Source organism: Eptesicus fuscus, chromosome 1, assembly GCF_027574615.1.
Source record: "Eptesicus fuscus isolate TK198812 chromosome 1, DD_ASM_mEF_20220401, whole genome shotgun sequence".
Taxonomy (NCBI): Eukaryota; Metazoa; Chordata; class Mammalia; order Chiroptera; family Vespertilionidae; genus Eptesicus; species Eptesicus fuscus.
This window is the reverse complement of record NC_072473.1, coordinates 122,838,265-122,853,398: the sequence shown is the minus strand read 5'-3', so window position 1 is coordinate 122,853,398 and position 15,134 is coordinate 122,838,265. Positions and strand designations below refer to the sequence as shown.

The 15,134-nt window shown below is 43.0% G+C and overlaps 1 protein-coding gene across 2 annotated transcripts in view; it reads right to left on the bottom strand.

Annotated features, from left to right (window-relative positions):
- TMEM255A (transmembrane protein 255A) overlaps nt 1–15,134 on the bottom strand; it is a 54,697-nt gene that overhangs the window by 21,236 nt on the left and 18,327 nt on the right. The window contains exons 4-6 of one of the 2 annotated variants that reach the window (XM_008156112.3): nt 13,202–13,291; nt 8,076–8,144; nt 6,101–6,189 (exon numbers count right to left, since the gene is read on the bottom strand). In XM_008156112.3, the coding sequence (XP_008154334.1) occupies nt 6,101–6,189; nt 8,076–8,144; nt 13,202–13,291 (248 nt within the window). The remainder of the gene's footprint in view (nt 1–6,100; nt 6,190–8,075; nt 8,145–13,201; nt 13,292–15,134) is intronic. The other variant, XM_028132044.2, reaches the window with a different exon arrangement.

Genomic DNA, 15,134 nt, shown 5'->3' with positions numbered 1-15,134 from the left:
ATCCCCTGGAAAGGATAGGCCTGGGTATAAGGGAAAGTGTGGGCTTGTAGGGACCCAGGAGAGGCTTCTGACTGCCACCAAAATATCTATGCCTACCTCCTAAGACACTGAGGGCAGGCTGGCAGTACATATAGATACAACATAGCAAACTCTGAAGTAGGACTGCATTTGAACCCTGGCTCTGTCACTTATTTGTGGTCTGACCCTGAGCAACTTTCTTAACCCTTCTGGGCCTGTGGGATTTAATTAGAGAATGTATGAAAGCAGCACTCCAGCACATAATAAGAGCCCCCACCAAAACATGCAGCTATATATTTTTTCCCTTCTAAGAGCCAGCTGCTGGCAACAAGATTCAACTTTGAATCTTGTTCTTAAAGGCATTAACACTTAAAGGCACAGGCCACCACATGGAAGATCAGCAGTTCATTTAAAAATATTCAGTAATTGTAGAGAATATACGTTTGGTTTCTGTTTGAGTGGGTTCAGTAGCTATTGAAATATTTTTTACTGAACTATGAAGCAAAAGACCGTTGATACTTAGATCTGGTTCAGGATTTAGCAAATTAGTGTGGTTTATTTCTGTTTGAGATTTATGGTTCCATTTGGTTTAGTCTCTGGAATTACAGAACTTCCTCTGGAATTTCATCTTTTGCATTCTCAGCACTCCTACCCTCAAGCCTCCATGACTGCAGGGATCCCCTGCCAGACCCTACCATTGCCTGATTTAGCTTCCTAAAACATTTAAAAAACTAAGTCATTTATTTAATCAAAACCCTTCCATAGCTTCCCATTACCTTCAGGAAAATGTGTCCAAATTCCTCAGTCTGCCATAATCTGACTCTAAAATGGAGTTCACACTCCAGCCAGGCTGGAGTCCCCAACTGGCCTTGATGGGCACTTATTCCAAAATTTGCTCAGATTTCTCCCCCTGTGTGCAGGATACTGCCTTCTATTCTCTGCCTATCCTAATCTCTTCCACTGCTCAAAACTTCAATAGTCAACCTCACTAGGGCTTTCTTCAAGGACTCCAGTGCCAATTCATTAGCCTTTTCCCTGGACTCCCATAGCCTCAGAGAGTCTGTTTTTCTTTTTTTTAAAAATCCTCACCCGAGGATATTTTTCCAATGATTTTTAGAGAGAGAGAGTGGAAGAAAGAGGGAAAGACAGAGAGGAATATCGATGTGAGAGAAACACATCGATTGGTTGCTTCCTCCTGCACGAGCCCCAACCAGGGCCAGGGCTGGGGAGGAGCCTGCAACTGAGGTAAGTGCCCTTGACCGGAATCAAACCTGGGACCCTTTGGTCCACATGCTGATGCTCTATCCACTGAGCCAAACTGGCTAGGGCGAGTCTGTTATTCTTAGTTTGCACTTTACATATGTCAATAATTCAGTTATTCATTTAATCCAATGTCTATAGAGAGCCTACTCAGTACTGAGTACTGTGCTGGGTACTGAAGCTACAACCAAGCCAAGGTGGACATGATGTCTCTGTCTAAACTGTAATCTCTTGAGGGCAAGGGTGGTCTTTTACCTACATTTGTTTCTCCCTCACTTCCTTGCACAGTTGTAGAAATGTTATAGGTCATCAATAGGTACTTGCTGAATGAATAACAGTTCCAAGACTGATCATTGTATTGATCATGAGATTGATCACTCAATAATGGGCTCTCATCCCCTTGCTGTGTGTACCTGTGTTGCAGACCCCATTTACCCAAGTAGGAGGCAACAGATCCTGGATAAGGCAGAAGGGCATGCTTCTGCTCTTTGATAAGAACCTGGAACCATATGCCAACTCTTGATTGGCAGGCAATGACAAGGGCAGCCTCTGTGCATCTCTCTTTTACTGTATGCATTCTGTCTAATCTCCCAACCCTTCCCACAATCTCCCTGGTAAATTAAGTTCCTTAAGGGTAAAATTATGTTTTATTGAAAGGTATTCTTCTAGAATAGTCTCGGGCACATAGTAGAAGCTCGATAAAAGTTTGTCAAAGGAAGAAATGAGTAAAAATAAGCTAACATCTTTCATTTTATTACCAACTGAAGCAGTTCACAAACCACCCCTGTTTCCTTTCACTTCCTTTAAGTTATACAGTGAAAACCAGTGATATTGACTTGGCCTCTCCAAAGCTGAGTAAAGTGCTCTGAAAGGCTGCTACTGAGGAGCTGTGTCCTAGAGAAAGCCACCTTCCTGCACAAGGCAAAATGAAATAATCTATGTTTGCTATTAAAACCTCACTGCCCCTGACGTCAGAGAAGGTCTGTGGCTTTGAGGGGACAGTAGCAACTCTGTGTTTCCGTAGCACTGAACAAATGACTGCCTGATGTGTTTGTTCCCACTTTTTTTTCTTGGCCTCCTTTCCAGGAAACGGACTGAAGGATCTGGCAATTGATTAAAAATAGGCTTCATGTGAGGAAAACAAATACGTATTCGGCAAAATTAAAGACTCTGAGCCCCAGAATGCTTGCGGCTAGCTATATTTAGGCCTGGAGTTTAGGTCTCTTCGGGCGCTGGCTGGAAAAAGCCTTGGGTCAAGGTAAACTTTCTCCTCTATTGTAGGATCATCACCTCTTAAGTCTTATGGTCTTGATTTATGACCTAGTGTGACGGTTTCCTGATGAAGAGCTTAGTAAGTGCTTTTCTAGTGGCCTTGCCCTTGGAATCTTAGCATGACAGACTTTGGAAAGGGCCTTGACTGCTGCCTGAGGCTGGTCACCAGGCACCAGGTGGGTGAAAACCATTTCCAGGTTTGAAGATCTTTAAAGAGCAATGTCCCCATGACCCTCTTAGTTGCCTAGTCCCATATTTTATTTTCCTGGTGAAAAGGATGTTCCTCTTTTTGTTCCTTTTCAATAAATGTCACTCCCTTTTCATCGGGCTTTTACTCATGCCTGGGCCGGTGCTGGGTGGAGCCTGGGATATAGATAACATGAAGTCATGTTTATTGCCTTTAGCGAGCCCAGAGTTTAGCACAGCTCCTCATAAAATTCCTTTAGAACCTTAAAGATAATACTAGCATAACTTGCTTTAAAAAAGTTAGAAAGTCAGCCCTGGATGATGTTTCTCAGTGGTTAGAGCGTCAGCCCACACCCCAAAGGGTTGTGGGTTCGATTCCCAGTCAAGGGCACTTACATACCTAGGTTGCAGGTTCTATCCCTGGTCATGATCTGGCGAATGCAGGAGGCAACCAATTGATGTGTCTTTCTCACACTGATGTTTCTCTCTCCCTCTTCTCCCTCTCTCTCCCTCTCCCTCTCCCTCTCCCTCTCCCTCTCCCTCTTTCCCTCCCTTTCACTCTCTCTAAAAATCTATGGAAAAAATATCCTCGGGTGAGAATTAACAAAGAAAAAAACGAGAAAGTCAGTTATTATGAAGATTAGATTTGACAGAAAGATAAACTGGGCTTGATTCTCTACTTTAAAAAAAAATCTAAGGGCTCAGCTAAATGGAATTTAAAGTAGGATTTAGTTTACTCAAACCTTCATCAGAAATACACCTAATTGCAAAGAGAAAGGTGTGTCTGCAAGGAATCGCTTCTCAGCCTCAGTGAGCCTCCTGTTTAATTCTCAGATCTCAGGCCCTATTTTGGCCAACTTCCAGCCACCGCCCCAGGAGGCCTTGAAGCCAGAAAGGAGATGGGAGCAAGGAGTAGGGAAGAGGCTGTTAAGAGGAGGGAGGAGGAAAAAAGAGAGGAAATGGCAGAGCAGGGGAGGGAGGGATAAAGAGAGGCAAAAGGAAAGATAGCTACAGAACCCCAATTCCCCTGGGACCTATTTTACATTCCTTTGATCATTTTTGGAAGGATGGACTCAGGAAGTACAATTATAGCCAGCTCTCAATCACTGCCGCTAGGAGGGAAGTCCTTTACAAGTGTTAGTTATTATTATAACATGAATAATTAAATCTCCCAGATAATCCCCAAACCTCATTTGAGTTTTTAAGTTTCCTTTCCTCCACCAAACCTTTTAACGAAATGAAACTGGTGCTAGCAAAGAAGGTAAAGGACTGGTGTGTGTTCACCCCTTCTCTTCCCTGCCTCCAGCCTGTCCATCTGTCTGGTTTTAATCCTCAATTTAGAGAAACTATCCCGCCCCATACAGAAAGCAGAGAATGTGAGTGAGGAGGGGGCCTGCATCCATCTGACCCCTCTGGATCTAACTCCATTCAGACTTCTTCTGCCAACTCCCCCCTTCCTCCCTCCCTCTCCTGGCCCTCAGCACTCCTGCACTGAGAGTCTAGAGAAAATATGTGCATGGGCAGGAATTGGCTGACACACCCCACAGGCAGGGCTATTCACTTATACTCTGTACCTTTTGCTCATGCATTCCTGTCAATTTTACTTTCTAAATTGCTCTTGAAAGTGTTCCTTGCTGTCTATTATCTCCAAAGCAACTTAATCCAGGATCCATTCTCTTTGGTCTACACTCTTGCAGTGACCCCCTAGCTCCTTTCTAAACACTCAAATCCATTTTCCATGCTATATCCTCTAATGGATCCTAATTGTTTACGGAGTCAAGTCCAAAGGCATTTCTATGGCCAAGGAGTCCTCCATAATTTGACCTGTGACTACAACTCTGCTCTTACCACCTACCCCCTTGTATAACTGTATAACCCCACCCCCACAATTCTTGGGAATAATTCTCAACTTCCACCCACTTTTAGTTTGTTTCCTAACTTCCTATTTATCCTTTAAGTCTCAGCTCCCACACCAACTCCCCCTTGACACTGCACCCCCCAGCAACACTGACTTTCAATCATTTGTGTTGCCAGTGTCCCCAGTACATCCACTGATTCCCCACCACAGTTATCATACTATATTGCAATCAATTGTTCAGGTATCTGTCTTCCCTACTAGCTTGTGAACTCCACAGCAGTAGTCTCTGTATTCCTAACTCCTTTTTGTTTTGAAAGAAAGAGTAACTGATATTTTCACAATTGGAGGGCAGAGAGCCAGAATGGTTGTAGCAGAAATAGCACCAATTCTGCTCCTGCCTCAGGGCATTTGCACTTGCTGTTCTCTCTGCTTGAAAAACTCTTTCCCCCCAGGTATCTACTTGGGTTTCCCTCTCACATTACTCAGGTCTCTACACAAATGTCACCTCCTCAAAGAGGCCTTCCCTGGATACTCCATCTAACACAGCACACACATTCCCCTCCTGTTACTATCTATCTGCCTTTCATGCTTCTTTTGTTTTCAGTGCTCTGATTAATACTTGGTATGTTATACAGGGTGGTGTAAAAGTAGGTTTATAGTTGTGAGTACCCAAAACACGAAGTTTATTCTTCTACAAATATTTTTAAATTATTGTATTATTTTCCATATGAACAACTGTAAACCTACTTTTGCCCAACCCTGTATATTCATGTTTATTGACTGATTTCCCTAATAAAAATAGAAGCTCCAAGAGGGCAAGGATTTTTGTTTTGTTTGCTGCTGAATCTCCAGTGTCTAGAACAGGCCCATGCACAGAGAAAGTCTCAATAATGACTTGTTAATCCTCACCCGAGGATATTTTTCCATTGATTTTTAGAGAGAGTGGAAGAGAGAGGGAAAGACAGAGAAACATCAACGTGAGAGAAACACATCAATTGGTTGCCTCCTGCACGAGCCTCAACCAGGGCCAGGGCCAGGGAGGAGCCTGCAGCCAAGGTACGTGCCCTTGACCAGAATCAAACCCAGGATTCTTTGGTCCGCAGGCTGGTACTCTATCCACTGAACCAAACTGGCTAGGGCAACTTGTTCAGTATTGTTCAACTTTGACTTAGAACTCTGTTTGACCCTATCTCTATCATTTTCAACTTCTGTGTGACCTTGGTCTAGTTGTCTGTGTCATCTGAGCCTCACTCTCATCATCTGTAAAATGGGGATAATAATTCTACAGACATCATAGATAAGAATGAAATGAGATCAAATATTTAAAAGCACTTGACATGCTTCCTGGCACAGAGAAGGCAGGTAATGTATCTGGGCTGAAATCTAGTAACTGACCAGGGTCTTCTACTTCTCTGATCCCTATGGCATGTCCTTCCCCCATCCTAGCCCTTCTATCATCCATTGTGATCAAACCAATATTCCCATGCCTGGAGGCTCCACTCTTACTTGCCACAGTTGTAGAGGTCACAGCAGAAGCAGGTGTTGCCCCGGATGCGAGGCGTGCAGAATCCACGGCTGAGGTGAGGGCAGTTCACCTGAGGGCACACAACAGTGAGGAAATGAGCTGGCATTGCATGGGAGGCAGGACCCTCTGGGATTGTAAATGTGAGTTAGCGACTGATGGAGACGGTAAAGATGGCTGTGAGATGAACACACCAATGCACGGGAGGGCTGGGCGGGGGACTGGCTGAATTGTGTATGAAGCAAATCACTGTATAGCTGGGCTCAAATCCAGCCTCAGCCACGCCCTCAGTGCCCCATCCCTGAAAGGTGGAGATGGAGAGGAGGAAGGATGGATGGAAGAACAGACAGAAGAACAAATAGACAGTAGGAAATGAGGATATGAAAGGGGAAGGCAAATCATGGTATAGGAAAGGGGACCAGATGGGAAGGAAGACAGAGGGACTGTCACATGCACTCTGAAGTACAATGGTACCTCTCTAGCTGCCTGGGTAAGGTTCCTCATAACCCTCGTGGAAGGAGAATTTTTGGTTGAGGAACTTATGACCTTATATAGGAAAAATAGGGTTAGGGGGACCAGGATTATCAGTGAACCTATGGAAGTTATTAATTAACATTTTTACAGTCACCAAATTAACATAAGAAAGCAATGATGACGAAATCAAGACAAGAGCAATGACATTTTACCCATCTTGATTGGCAAATAATTTTAAAGATTAATTTCCATTTACTCTTGTTGGTAAGAAATTTTCCAGACTCTCTCCCACATATGGATGAATATATAGATGTAATGAAGTGCTTGTAAATTTGTTCTGTTGTGTTATAGAGAATATTCATAGTAAATGAGCATTCATTTTCATCCAAATGCTCACGGCCTTTCTGATAAGCATACATATTTCTACTCCTCCCTTCTAACCTGAGGATAGTTAGAAAAATGGTAAATTTGTAATTGGGGAAAGAAAAAGAAGGCAAGTGGGTGGCAGGGCCATAAAAAAAAAGTATTTGCCCTGATGCCTTGGGAGCAGGGCTATCGCTTTGCCTAACTCCATAAAATATAACTTCACATTATATTTTATATAGAATGGCTTCCCCTGAAGTTGTGCAATGCAGTGGTCATTTTATATCCACTCGTCTCTCTTTTCTCCCAATCACAAGTTTAAATTTGTTCTAACTATTGGGGGCGGGGGCGGGAGCTGACTTTCAATTTAGATATTAACAGAGAACCAAAGTGTCAAGGTTCCTAGAAGCAAGCACACAGTACGGTTTCCTATGAAAGTGATCTCTGGGTTTGGGAAGGGCTATTATGTACTGAAATGGAAGCTCTCCAAAAATGACATGGAGCCGTGCTTCACCTCACTGTCCACCAACTCTAGTTCTGCATGAAAGGACATGGAATACAAGGAGAGCTGTGTGGGTCAGTGTAGAGAGACTCTCATGTACCCAATTCAAACATTATCAGTCTGGCCCTCCCCAGAGCCTCCAAGGGAACTAGGCCTCTCAATTACCCTCATTTGACTTCCTGATCCCTCGTGTGTGGGGGACGCAGGATCTGCCTCCTAGTCTAGGCCTAGTGCCTTGGTGGAGCTCCTGATTTTCTTCCAGCTTGGGCACCTGAACCACAGGCAACTGAACCATTCTCCACAGAGATGGGGGAGGACCCTGCACTGTGGCATCTGTACTCTTATCTGTTTCTCTAGGGATCAAAGCCACAAACTGAGAGGCTGCCTGCAGGGGCAGAGGGGCAGCCTGTGTCCATAGAACAAAGTAAATCTTATTAGGCCTCATGAGGCTCCAACCTATGACCATAACCTTATTAGCACTGTGCTCTGATCCGAAGAGCAAATCAAATATAGATACCTAGCAGCCAGCCTTAGGCCCCTGGAAAGGAGTAAAAGAAAAAAGTTTTAGACAGAACAGAAGACTCCCAAAAGGTAAGACATATAGCCTCATTCTGGCTCACCTCCTCAGCTTCCTTCTGGGATGTCTTGGGGACATAGTGGCACCGGTTAGCGTAGAGTGGTTTCAGATCCTATAAATGGAAACACCAAACCAAAGGGGTTTTGGCTTTGGAAAATAAAGCAGCAAGTGGTCTGATGGGTAATAAAAGATTTGAAAGCACACACACACACACACACACACACACACACACACACACACACAACCCTGAGAGAGTAGGCAGTGGGTTGAGTTAATCTAAGAAGACTGAGAATGTGAAGATCAGATAAAAATGTTCTAATAACTGCTTTCAATTGGACCACTTGGTTAATGGGAAATTAGGAAATTGATTGAGAAATGGGTTTCCTCAAATTTCCTCTCTCATTTTATTCCTAGTCTTTTTCTTCTTGCACAGAGTTCACAGGGACTGAGCTTCAAAGCTCCAGGTTATTGCAATATCACACTTCTAAATGATGGGGAGGGGCTGGGGTTGGACAGCATAGCTCTAACAATGAGGTCTCATTATCGCCTGAGGACAGGACCAGGGCTGGCTGACAGGTACTCCCTGCTGTCAGAGCCACAGCTTTTCCAGAAGGAAGAGCTCAGGAAGCAAGCTCCAGGGGGATGGGCAGCTACTGAGATTTTAACTCAGCAGAACTATGAGCCATTTACACAAATTAGATAAAGACAGAGAACTCCAAAAGTACTGCAAAATCCCAGAAAACTAACATGGGCCTTAAGAAAAGTTGATTTACCTATTGGCCTGGCCAACTTCCTAGTAAGGAAGCTCTCAGGCACGGGGTACAGGGGGTGGGGGTTGGCATAGAACAGATAGACACAATGCTACCTGGAAGCTTGCAGGCAGGGGATGTTGTTCACTTTCAGGGTAACACTAAACATCCCCTGAGTGATAGGGGGCTTGGGCCAAAAGCAGTTTGGGACAGGACAATCAGTTTATGCAAACTGACCTTAAGGGTTTGGCCAAAGCACCCTGGCAATGGGAGTTTACCAATTGCTTCCCACCTTGCCCCCAGTTCTCTCAGCATTTCCAATAATCCTGGTGGCTGCTTTTCCCCACATATGTGATTTAGCATCTCCTGTTCCTGGCACCCAAGTGCCTCCTGTCTCCGAGCCTCCATACCATCAAGGACCTAGGACTTTCCATCAGCTGCTTCTACATAAACCTCCTGGCTGCCCAATGTTCTAAAAGTACATTGTCCTATTGCCTTAGCTTGGAGTTGGGCTGGAAAGGAATGAGAGTTCTCATGTTCAAACCCAGCAGGGTTTATTTTCCATGTTCGGGTGATAGCAGAAGTCATTATTATCCTGTGGAATGGGAGACTTGATGTGCTTGTTGGTCACAGCACTCCTGACCTCCTGGTTCTGCAAAAAGCATTCAGCCACCAAATGCCCTAAATGAAAATGCACATATGCGATGGCTGCCCATTTGGTGTTTCTGGTTGTTATTCTACATTGAGATCCCAGAGGAAGAACAAGCCTATGCAAATGAGAGGTAAGGAAAGGTCACTCAGCCAGGGCTCAGCAACCTTTTTAATCTAATGGCTCACCATCTCTGGAGTGAAGGGATGGAAACAGATATTGCTTTGTGGTGAGTATCTGCTCTGTGCCAAGCCCTCTTAGGGCATGTACACACCCATGACTTCATATTGTCCTCATACTTACCCTGACAGGTAGGTTATTATTATATCCATTTGGAGAAGGAGAAACTGTGGCACAGAAAGGTAATATGACTTTCCCATCTAGTTAATGGCTATATTTGGGGGAGGGAAAAGGGAGGAATTAGGAGATGAGAGAGAAAAGGAATAAGAAACATTTATAGGGGTGTGTAGGAAAGTAGGTCTTGAGAAGTTCATATGCCCCAAGCCAAAAGACAGGGCAAGATGACATTAAAGGGCTTCAAAAACAGGAAAAGCTGGCTTTAACCCATCCAAGCGATACTAGGGTCAAAATGTACCTTTAATTTAAACTGGCCAACAGATATTACTATAGATGAATAAAGCCTCATTCCTCAAAAGTCTCTGGGTATCAATGAGAACTGGCAGATGTCTTAGGACAGGTACAGTGGAAACACAAAGGTTTTCTTAAAGATTCATCCAGCTTTACCCCAACCCCCTGAGTCAAATGTGCTACCTTCAGGCCACTATCTGTGGGAGGTACACAGAGCCTGGAGTCAAAGGCAGATAGAGGTCATTAGAGGAAACTTCTGGTAAATATAATTTGGATTTTTACCCATTGCCTTTGACTGAAGCCAGTAATAAAACATTAAGTGTTTCCGGCAAATGCAAATCAACCCCACAATCAGATACCCCTTCAAGCCCACTAACCCACTAGGATGGCTAGAATTAAAAAGTCAGATAATAACAAGAGTTGACAAGGGTGTGGAGAAACTGGAACACTCATACACTTGCAAGGGGAATGTAAAATGGCACAGCCACTTTGCGAAACTGTCTGGTAGTTTCTCAAAAGGTTAAATATAGTTACCACATGACTCAACAATTCCATTCATAAATATATAGCCAAGGGAAATGAAAACATATGTCCATACAGAAACTTGTACATGAATGCTTATAGCAGCATTATTCATAATAGCCAAAAGGTAGAAACAACCTAAATGTCCATCAGCTGCACAAACCAACTTTGGTATATCCACACAATGCAATATTATTAGGCCATAAAAGGAAATGAAGCACTGATACATGTTATAGCATGGATGAATCTTGAAAATACTATACTAAGTTAAAGAAATCAGGTCACAAAATACCACATATTGTATGATTACATTACTATGAGATGCTAATTAATATAGGGAAATCTGTAGCGAAAGAGATTAGTGGTTGCATAGGACTGGGAAGTAGGGAGATGGGGAGGTGACAGATAAAAGATATGGGTTTTCTTTTGGGGATGATGAAAATCTTTTAAAATTGATGTGGTGATAGTTTGCACTAACTGTGAATATATAAAAGTCACTGAATTTTATACTTTAAATGGGTGAATTATATGAGATGTGAACTACATCTCAATAAAGATGTTTTAAAAAAATTAGGAGTGAGAGGAGGGAAATGGAGGAAGCCATTTTAGCTCATGATGCCATCAAAATCTATTGCAGGCTTCTTAGCCACAGGCCTATGTTGCCATGGAGACCGCCGTAGAGTGAATACTGTTTGTCAAGTGGGAATAAGAATGCCTGCCCTACATACCTCACAGGATTGTTGTGGGTCTCAAATGAAATAATAGATGTGAAGGCACAATGAAAAGCTACATGCACTACACAAAAATAAGGCATTATTATTATCAAGATGGTTCCTATTAAATACACAATAGCATGCATATTATGATTGAGTGCAACCATGCTACAAAAACAGGTATGTGCTCTGAAGGTAATATGCAAAAATGATAATAATTGGTATATGAGAGTGATAGGATTGCGGATAAGTTCCTGATGTGTCATTTGCCTTTTTAAGAAGAAAACGAGAAAGAAAAAGATGGCTGCTCTCAGCTCAAATCAGAGGAGATGGGTCTGATCTAAGGGCCTACATTTATATCCTGGCCCTAAAAGAAAACTGGACAAAGGGCCTCTCTCTCCCACCTTTTTCTTTTACCCCTTCCCAGAAATTATTTCCAGAGATGCCATTTCAGAGACTGCTTGGGTAGCAGCATTGACCATATGAATTCCTCTAATCTTGGCAAAGAGGGAATTAACTGTTATGTCTGGGAGGAGGGCCCAAGAACAAGTTGAAATTGAAATAATAATGTTGCAAATCATAATTTTCCATATCCAACCATATCTATGACACTCCCTCAGGATGACCTGCACTAGTAACCCATGACTGAAATGAACTTAAATATCATTGATCCACAGAAGATCTCAATAATACAATTTTGCTCCAATTCAATTGTTTTAGAAAAACAAAACAAACAAACAAAAAAAGTCAAACTAGTTCATGAGATGTTTTCATTTTTGATGTTGGTTCAGTTGGAATCAAATGACTATTGGAGTTTGTTGTGGGGGCTCAGTTATTTGCTGTGGCTTGACTTTTGTTTGTGGGCCAGATCAGAACTACACTATGACTTCCCTGGGACTTAGACACTTTTGCCTTTGTGGGCCCCTTCCTTCTTCAAAAAATACTGAAAATTATATTTTATTTATTTTAATTATATCTTATTTAATTGCCGTATATTCATATTATATGAAAACTTTCTTTTGACCTAAATGTGCATCATTTTCTTCTGATTTGAAAAGAAACAATATTTTTATGGGCGCCTGAAAATAGTGTGGATCATAGGTACTTGTGCCTATTGTGCCTAATGGAGAAGTTGACCCTAGGCCAGATGTCTAGAATAGTATGAAATAGAAAGTGCTGAAAAAGGGAAATGGAGAAAACCATTTTAGCTCATGATGCCATTCTCTCCTATGGAGAGCCACATAGGAATGCTCTGAATCATAGGCTTCCCCAGAGAATAAGCACAGATTTGGGTTTCAGGAGTAAAATGGCCTTTTTCAAGGCACAGATTCTCCAGAGTAGGAAGCATTTGGCATCTTAACACCAGGACTGAGCTCTGAATGGAGGCTTCTAGTTCTGGGACTTTCCCTAGACCCCAATCACATCTCTACTCTCCAATAACTGCTGTAGTTGACAGCAAAGTTCAGGCATCCAAGAAAAGGTGGTCTGCTCTTGTTGCTATTGAAGGAGAGAGAGGCCATCTATTGAAAACGTCAAGTCTCTCAGGAAGTTATGTGGCTTCCTGCTCTTCTCTCCCTACCTCCTCTTTGCCAACATCAGTTCCAAGCCATTCCCCTGGTCCCACTGCCCTGTCTTTGCCTTTCCAAATGTCACCCACATGCCAAAGGTTTAACTCCAGCCCCACCACCACTGGGAAGCCTTCCCTGACCTCTGAAGTCCAAGATAAACCACTCTGGCACTTGGAGTCTATACCCTCAGCCTAGACTCAGTTCTCTAGATGCCTGTGTGTTCGTGGGTGTCCTCATCTTGACTGTCAGCTCTTTGATACAGGGATCCTATCTTCTCTCTCTTCTGTTCCCCTCAGGGCACTCAGCACACATCCAGCACAGATTTAGTGAAGCCTTGCTGTAGAGCACACTTACTTTAAACCAGGACTAAAAATACTCACAATGTGTCTGGCAGCAAAGACCCCATCGACTATGGCACAACAGAAGGCTGCAATCACACCAAAGCTGATAAAGACGATAGAAGCCACCAACTGTGAAGGGAACAAAACAAAAGTGTCTGTTAGCTTTCCACTCTTGCTGCTTCTGGAGAATAGATGATCCCCAAGAGACTGCCAAAGACAAAGCAGAACTCTGGCTTGCCACTCCATGAGGATGCTCTTTGCGGCCATGCAGGATTAGTGGGAGCTGAGGAAGGGCAAGGCAGAGAAGGGGCCAATGAAGCACCATTCACATTTTCAGGGCAAATAAAGAAATTCACTCTGTGAGCACCAAAGAAGAGGCTTGCTGGTATCCAACATGCTGTCTATGGCAGAATTTGACTGTGTGACTCTTCCATTCTCAGATTCAGAAAAATGTTGGACCTTTGACATCATGTAGTCCAACTCTCTATTTAATTTATTGTGAAATTAGAGGCTCAGAGAGGGGAAGTGGTGTGTGTGCCCAGGATCACCATCTAGTCCACACAAGAGTCTGGTGCCCACCAACTCCTAGTCCAATGTTCTTCCCAACCCCTCATAGTAGGCACTGATGAATACAGAGATGATTCTGGGGCCTTGCAAAACCCTACATGGTCTTCTGCATCATCGAATAAAGAGAAAATTCAACTTAATACTTAAATGTCAAAGACATTTTACAAAGGTTGAAGCCTCTGACACTGAAGCCTCTCTGTGGTGCATATGAAAAATTTCAAGTAAGAAAAACGTTGCTTGAACTAGATTGCCCTATTCTCTGACCTAGTTAAACAACAGAAATATTCCTAATAATTTGTCTTCCATTACAAAGGTGGTAGGGAGTAGGTGTTTCCAGGGGCATGGATAGGTGCAGCCTGAGTCCACCATCTACTCGTGTTGACCCTCAGAACTAGATAGATTCAGCGTTTTTCTTCCTTGAGGTGTTTGGGGGATAGAGGGGGAAATAGCATGGCATTAAGCACCTCTCCAGGGAGAAGGAGGAATCAGAGCCAAGGCCACCCTAAATTTCTCCCACCTCAACAGGCTAGGGGGAAATGCTTATCTCCTTTGGGAGTTGTTGAGAAACCTCTCCCCATAAATCTCACTTCACAGCACTGAGAACTGGTAAATAATGGATGAACAATGTCATGAAATTGGCATTATTAGCTATGCTATGATCAACTCTACAACTAAAACTCCCCTATTATTTTGAATAATTTAGATCCAAAGTGCAAACACAACTGGCAGGGGGGAGTCCAGATGAAATGGAAAACAAGAACTATTAGAACCCCCCTGAGGGCGATTCCCCACATTGCTGGGGAAGAGATATGGTTAGAGTTCTCTGTCCCTAGAGCTATTACATTATCTGATTAAACTTGCTGTTAAATAGACCCCATTATCAAAGTCAAGATGCGCAGAGACTTATACTGGGGGAGCCTAATCAGTCCACCATCTGACCACTCACCAGGCATCTTGATTTACAAGCCCTATACAACTACAATATGATTGCAATTCAGTCTATACCTTCTTCTCCTGCCCTCTAGGAAGCTTTCTCAGACTGAACCAGAAAAATACAACAGCTTGCCCTTGTGGGCCCCCATCAGGACATAGAACTTTCTAAATTTTAACTCCTGTTATATATGCTCATCCTCCCTTTCAAATTTACAACATACTTAGTTTTGAACTACAGATAATGAAAATACTTTAGGGCTCCATAATTTTATTTTGTCTTTTATGTGCTTCAAGTATATTTGTTCTCTTAATCAAAGTACCCTAGATTATATCTTTCTAAAAGTGGGAACCCTCTACAAAAACTTCTTCAAAAGATTATACATCAGAGAGAAAGATGTGACAGTCCAATAATCTGGGGCTGTGGCAATGAAAATCACAGAAACAAAGGCATTTTAGGCGAGGATAGTTGCCT